This window comes from Mercenaria mercenaria, chromosome 16 (assembly GCF_021730395.1).
Source record: "Mercenaria mercenaria strain notata chromosome 16, MADL_Memer_1, whole genome shotgun sequence".
Classification (NCBI taxonomy): Eukaryota; Metazoa; Mollusca; class Bivalvia; order Venerida; family Veneridae; genus Mercenaria; species Mercenaria mercenaria.
Window position 1 is genome coordinate 57,904,105 of NC_069376.1, and position 7,390 is coordinate 57,911,494.

At 38.0% G+C, this 7,390-nt stretch overlaps 1 protein-coding gene across 1 annotated transcript; it reads right to left on the reverse strand.

Annotated features, from left to right (window-relative positions):
- Positions 1-1,063: 1,063 nt before the first annotated feature.
- Positions 1,064-6,992, reverse strand: LOC128549735 (uncharacterized). Its single transcript, XM_053527174.1, has 3 exons — positions 6,897-6,992; positions 5,691-5,805; positions 1,064-1,799 (listed from the first exon to the last, which is right to left on the reverse strand). Exons 2-3 carry the CDS (start codon positions 5,790-5,792, stop codon positions 1,146-1,148), a joined length of 756 nt encoding a protein of 251 aa, XP_053383149.1. The 5' UTR covers positions 5,793-5,805; positions 6,897-6,992; the 3' UTR covers positions 1,064-1,145.
- Between the last annotated feature and the right edge of the window lie 398 nt (positions 6,993-7,390).

Consider the following 7,390-nt stretch of genomic DNA (forward strand, 5'->3'; position numbering starts at 1 on the left):
TGAGGTTTCGAACCAACATCGATGAGGGGCAAATGGTTTGAAGTCAACGACTGTAACCACTCGGCCACGGAGGCCCCTTAATGCAGGAAGAACTTATCTCGATGCAAAAATGTTGTCAAATACAAGATTGTTGTGTGACGTCAGAAAATGTTTAAGTCTAATGAAATAAATTCAGATCCACTGTTTAAGCTGAAATTTAGATATAATTTTATTTGTACCATATCACACATCATACAAGAGGGCCATGATGGCCCTATATCGCTCACCTGTTATCATTGCACTTGAGGACAAGAAGGTCCTCAGTAAAAATATTTAAGTCCAAAGGACAGGAACAACAAAGGGAAGAAATTTAACCAAAAAGAAAAAACAATTCTTACAAGGTACAGATATGTCAAAATGCACCTAAAAATTGGAGGTACCATCCATGTTGTACCACAGAAAAGTGGTATTGGTTTTTCCCTACGGCCAATAATAAACAAGAGGACCATGATGGTCCTGAATCGCTCACCTATCCCCACATGACCCAGTGTTGAACTGAGTATGACGTCGTTGTTTACCATTTTTTGTTTATGATGCCAAGAATGACAGGTGGAGGTATTACAAGTACACTCCTCGGCTGCTGTGGTGCTATGATCCAGGACTTAACACTCAGATGTACGGCAGTGAAAATACAGACTTGTATAGGGAAGTGAGCATTACCATAGAGTACGACCTTGAACTCAGTTCTAAGTGGCGTCTGACTAAGCCTATTCAGCCACCTATGCATAAATAGACTTTTATATATATATAGATGCTGTACATTACCGGCCTTGTGCCTGCTACTATTCAGCATCCGGTTGACTGACTAGGGGTTAGCGTGCCCCATACTGTGTCAGGCAGGTCGGCGGTGTGGTCTGCCGACCGCAGCATTACCATCCAGGTTAGGGTTAGGGTTAGGAACCTATAAAAGACATTTGTTCTGTTTGTGTAATTTAACATGGGAAAATGGGTGGGTGGGGGGTGGTTTTATTGAAATCATTCTGTTTCACATATAAAAATACAACATATATGTACATAACTTTTTTATTAATAAACATATATCAAATAAATTTATACAGTTTCTGCGTCTTATTGTTACAAGTCCTTGGTATATAACAATCCAGTATCTAATCAAGTAATCCGGGTCTTAACCCCTGCAGAGTTTGCGAAAAGCAGTCCCATCTATCTGGAGATAATTTCTCCAAGTCCGGTTTGCAGTTGCACATAACTAATACCTTGCAAGAGTTAAAGAACATCATTTTACTGTCATATTTAGGTGACCACAAGTATCCATCTTTAAAGTTTTCCATTAATCCATAGTTAATTCCTGAATCGTCTGTCTGTCTGGCATACGAGAACACTACCAGTGGTTGTTTATTGTAAGCTCGTGCTATGTCCCCCTTGTTGTGTCCATCTATCAGGTAAGCGTTACATGTTGCGACCATGTACAGGGCTAGAAACGTTTTACCCGAATTGCCGGTGACATCGTAGATCCAGGTAATCTGTCTGTCCGTCTGGCTGCGAGTCCTCTCCAGCACGTAGGCTTGCCATGGTCTAAGCGACGACGTTTCATACAGCACGTACAGTCGGTGCTCTTCCTCTTTTTGTACAAATTCCTCAGCCATAGCCTTGAAGGTGGGGCGATCACAGGGGGCGATGTTGCTGGCTGGGAACTCACTCCATAAAAACTTGTTATGCGCGGCTGCATAAGAGTATGCTTTATATAAAGCGGAGGTGTGTTCGTAAGGCGTGGCATGTAGAACTGCTCTGAATACACTTTTCTGTATAATATTTTAATGAATTATGTTGTTTATATCTTTATTAAATAAATTGGATAATAGCATCTTACAAAAGGTAATCCACTGGAAAATGGATGTAGCAGAATGTTATTTATCACAATAAAGCGTATCGTACAATCTTTGTATCTGTCTTTCAAAATAAGTTTCTATGCTAAAAAAAATATAAAAAAAAATAAAGAAATATAGCAACAGTGCCATTGTAATAAATCTACTCACAGGTTTCGATTAAATCATAAAATTATTTTCATTTCCGTACGCCAAATCTAGGTTTAATTCTACGTTTTCCGGATAAATGACGTTTCGTCATCACTTCCGGTTTATCAAACGTGCATAACTACCTTAACAAGCTTTTTCTCTGATTTGACCTGGTGACCTAGTTTTTGATCCTAGATGACCCAATATCGAACTCATCCAAGATTTTATTGAGGGTAACATTCTGACCAAGTTTCATTAAGAATGGGCCAAAAATGTGACCTCTAGAGTGTTAACAGTCAAATTGTTGACGACGACGACGGACGACAGACACAGGGCGATCACAAAAGCTCACCTTTGAGCACTTTGTGCTCAGGTGAGCTAAAAATGTGTCCCCTAGGATGTAGTTTATTCTTTGATCTGATCTGGTGACCTAGTTTTTGACCCCACATGACCCAGATAAAAATTCATATGATATTTCATGCAGACAAACATTCTGACAAAGTTTCATGCACATCAAATGTGTTAACATGCTTTTCCTTTGATTTGACTGGGTGACCTAGTTTCTGACCCCATATGACCCAGTTTCAAACCTGGCCTAGGAACCATCAAGATAAACATTCTGACCAAGTTTCATGAAGATAGTGTCACAAATGGGGCCTCTAGGTTGTTTAAAGTTTTTCCTTTTCCTATTATTTGACCTGATGACCTAGTTTTTTAACCGACATGACCTAGTTTCGATCCCGGCCTAGAGATCCTCAAGATAATCAATCTGTGCAAGTTTGTATCAAATCAAAGCATAAATGAAACCTCTGTATGGCTGAAAAGGCCAAAATAGAACATTCTGCCCCTTTCAGAGGCAGTAACTCTAGAACCCATGATGGAATCTATCCAGATTTTGAAAAGAACCCAGATCTTATTGTGACTCAAGTTGTGTGTAAGTGTGGTTAAATTCAAATATAAAATGTCACTTCTATCATGTTCACAAGGTAAAAATTACCAAATTTTGGCTCTTTTAGGCATCAATCAGAGGCTGTAACTCCAGAACCTATGATTGGATCTGAAAGATTCATCATGGAATCCAAGATTTATTGTTGTTGAAGATATTTGACAAGTTTGTATCAAATTAAACCATAAATGAAGTATGTATATGGCTGCAAATGCCAAAATAGCAAATTTTGGACCTTTAAGGGGCCATAACTCTGGAACCCATGAAGGGATCTGGCCAGTTTTCGAAAGGAACTGAGATATTATGCCAATACAAGTTGTGTGCAAGTTTGATTAAAATTGGTTGCAAACTGTGGTCTCTATCGTGACAGGTGAGCTATAAAAAAGAAGAAAAACTACTACTTGTGCAACTGCTTGAGTTAAGTCTTTGTGTCCCAATAAACCACCCCTCCACCTTGTTCCCTTATCATAATTTTCTACCCATCTTTAGTGCTTACCTTTCATCAATTTTGTCATCAAGATAAACATTCTGACCAAGTTTCATAAAGACTGAGTCAAAATTGTGGCCTCTAAAGTGTTCACAAGCTTTTCCTTTGATTTGTCCAGGTGACCTAGTTCTTGACCCCACATGACCCAGATTCGAACTTGACCTAGAAATCATCAAGACGATCATTCTGACCAAGTTTGATAAATATTGGGTCACAACTGTGGCATCTAGAGTGTTCAAAAGCTTTTCCTTTGATCTGGCCTACTGACCTAGTTTTTGACCCCACACGACCCAGTTTCGAACTTGACCTAAAGATCATCAAGACAAACATTCTGACCAAGTTTCATAAAGATTGGGTCACAAATGTGGCCTCTAGAGTGTTCACAAGGCAAATGTTGACGGAAGTCGCACGACGGACGCCGACTGATGCCGGACAATGACTGGTCACAATAGCTCACCTTGAGCACTTTGTGCTCTGGCGAGCTCAAAATGAAAAGTGGAAAAAGGGGCATAATTTTGAAAAACAAAAGAGTTTGTTTGTCTGTTTTGGGTTTTAAGCCATGTTTCAATAGTATTTCTGTTATGTAACGGCGGGCAGTAAACCTAACCAGCATTCCTGGATTCTGCACCAGTACAAACCTCTTCTCCGCAAGTAACTGCCAACTTCCCAACATAAATCAGAGGTGGTGGAAGAATGATTTCAGACAAAATGTCTTTTATCAAATCGTCCGGAGAACGCCTCGCCCAGGGCTCAAACTCACGACCACAAGATCCGTAGAACTGTGCTCTCCCCAATGAGCTAAGCGGGCAGGCTAAACAAGAGCTGTCGGAGGACAGCAACGCTCGACTATTCAACAGCCTTGTCAATTGAATGAATACAAAAGTTGAAAAAGGGACATAATTTTGTAAAATGCAAAGTAGAGGTATTGAACCTCTGTACTGCATGTCATATCATGACAGTGAACAAGTGTGTGAAGTTTCAATCCTTTCCAATTTGTGGATACTGAGATACCAGCTTACATACAAAAACTTAACAAAAAACTGCTAAGTCAAAGGGGCATAATTTTGTAAAAATGCCAAGTAGAGTTATGGGACCTTCACAGTGCATGTTAAATCATGACAGTGAACAAGTGTGTGAAGATTCAATCCATTCCAATTAGTGGATACTGAGATATCAGATTACATACAAAAATTTAACCAAAAACTGCTAAGTCGAAAAAGGGGCATAATTTTGAAGAAAAAAAAGAGAGTAGAGTTATGGGACCTGCTTAGTGCATGTCAGATCATGACAGTGAACAAGTATGTGAAGTTTCAATCCATTTCCATTAGTAAGTACTGAGATACCAGCTTACATACAAAACCTTAACCAAAAATTTCTAAGTCGAAAAAGGGGCATAATTTTGTAAAAAAGCAAAATAGAGTTATGGAACCTGTGCAATGTAGATCAGTTCATCACAGTGAATAAGTGTGTGAAGTTTCAATCCATTCCCACAAGTGGTTACTGAGTTACCAGCTTACATACAAAACCTTAACCAAAAATTTCTAAGTCGAAAAAGGGGCATAATTTTGTAAAAAAGCAAAATAGAGTTATGGAACCTGTGCAATGTAAGTCAGTTTGTCACAGTGAATAAGTGTGTGAAGTTTCAATCCATTCCCACAAGTGGTTACTGAGATACCAGCTTACATACAAAACCTTAACCAAAATCGGGACGCGGACACCGACGCCGACGCATGGGCGAGTCCAATAGCTCACTATTCTATGAATAGTCGAGCTAAAAAAGTAGAGTTTTGGGACCTGCTTAGTCCAAGTCAAATCATGACATTGAAACAAGTGTGTGAAGTTTCAATCCATTCCCATTATCGAGTACCGAGATACCATCTTACATACAAAACCTTAACCAAAAATTTCTATGTCCAAAAGAGGGCAAAATTTTGTAAAAAAGCAAAACAGAGTTATGGAACCTGTGCAATGTAAGTCAGTTTATCATAGTGAATAAGTGTGTGAAGTATCAATCCATTCCCACAAGTGGTTACTGAGATACCAGCTTACATACAAAAACTTAACCAAACAGGGATGCCGACGCCATCGCATAAGCGGACACCAACACATGGGCGAGTCCAATAGCTCTACTATTCTTTGAATAGAAGAGCTAAGAATGCCTACAGGCTAGAGTCATGTCTTGTCTTTTGTGGGACAGTCAATCATTGCATGTAAGTGTTAGAATAAAGAAAATTCAAACTTTTACCTCATCAGATAATGTGTTCTCTAAATATCTGATTGACTGACTGTCAGTATGTAGGGCCCTATCTTGCCAATTTGACAGTCTATGGAATCTGACGATCTTCATATCTCATTAATAACTGAAGAAAAAAAGAATCAAAACTAAGAACACATGTGCTTTTCCAACATTAACATAGATCTGTCTGCAAATTATTTATAATTACAAATAATTAATTTTTCAGTGCAAATGATGCTTGAAAAGCAGAGCTGTAAGATGTCACTTGCTGTAAGTAATAGTGCATCAAGCTTAATTTGAGCCTTACTGTGTCCTCTTGATGAGGTGAACTTTTGATGCTAAATTTATGAAAATCCTTAGAGCGGTTTAAAAGACATGGAGCAGACACAGATTTAAGCTATTTGACCTCCAAGGGTGACTTTGAACAGTCCTTGTTTGTACACTTTGCATGTCGTCTTGATACAGTGTAACTTCCGAAAACCGGACCTTCTGAAAACTTGAAACCTTTGAAAACCGCACGAAACTCAAGGTCCCGTTTTTTTTTGTTCTTATTTCTATATATTTTTAAACATCTTACGTGTTAAAAACTTTCTTAATGTTTGAACGAAAGAAGGGTGTTTTAATTGATTTAGTTACATCGATTAAACTATGCATTATCAACATTAATTAAAATTTAATGTTGATGAACTCGGGACTCCAAAGATGGTAAAATGAAAGTAGAAAATGCTTGCGTAAATGCTTAGTTATCAATGATGTGTTGTTTCCTTTTATATTTGTTATTTATGTATTTATTATCCTTAATGTTTGTAATTAATTAATTAATCAATTAATTAATTTCTTTATAAAATTAAAAAAAGGATAATCTCCTTCATCCTACGTGTAAGAAAACATAACTGTTGTGCACCACATCGACTTTGCCTACAAACTTTCAAACTTCTAAATTCCGGAAACTTCCAAAAATCGAACTTTTAGGCCGGTCTGGAGGTCGTTCAGTTTTCGGAAGTTACACTGTATTAACTTTTGATACCAGTTTAATGTTATTCTACCTAGTGGTTGAGAAGATGCGGAGGAGACATGAGAATGGACTGACAAACTGACACATGTGACTCCAAAATAGCCTCCTCATACTTTGTATACAAGGCCAGTGAAACTTGGAAAAGTTCATATAATAGCATACTATAATATCACAGTCATAGGTAGCTGTGTAATCATTACCTGATGGTTTGGAGACCAAGAACTGCAATGGAGTTGAATTCTGCTTCTGCATTTTATTACCATCAATTTCTTCTACCTTTGGAGGCATTCTATAAATGTTACACTATTTTCTTTAGTCTATATGTAGCTATTTACTGCGATAACACACAAAGCTGGTTGTTGCTCTGACTCAAATTACATATTGTACGCAAAACTTTAAATCAAATTTCCCAATATTGAATAAGCCGTAACTGGTATCAAATTCAATCAAGACTTTTCTGACTTGGTTATTTCAGTAGGGTTCGAGACCTGGAAGCCTTGTTTAAAGTTTCAATCCAATACATTCAAGTTCCTGAGATATCAACTTGAGTGTTAAACTGTGTGTGACACCAATGCCCAAGTGAGAGCAATAGCTCTTACTCACCAATAGCTCTTACTTCTCCAAATATAGTCAAGCTAAAAATATTTACCGATGCCAACGCAGATGATCAAATAACAACTACGTTCATAGAAAA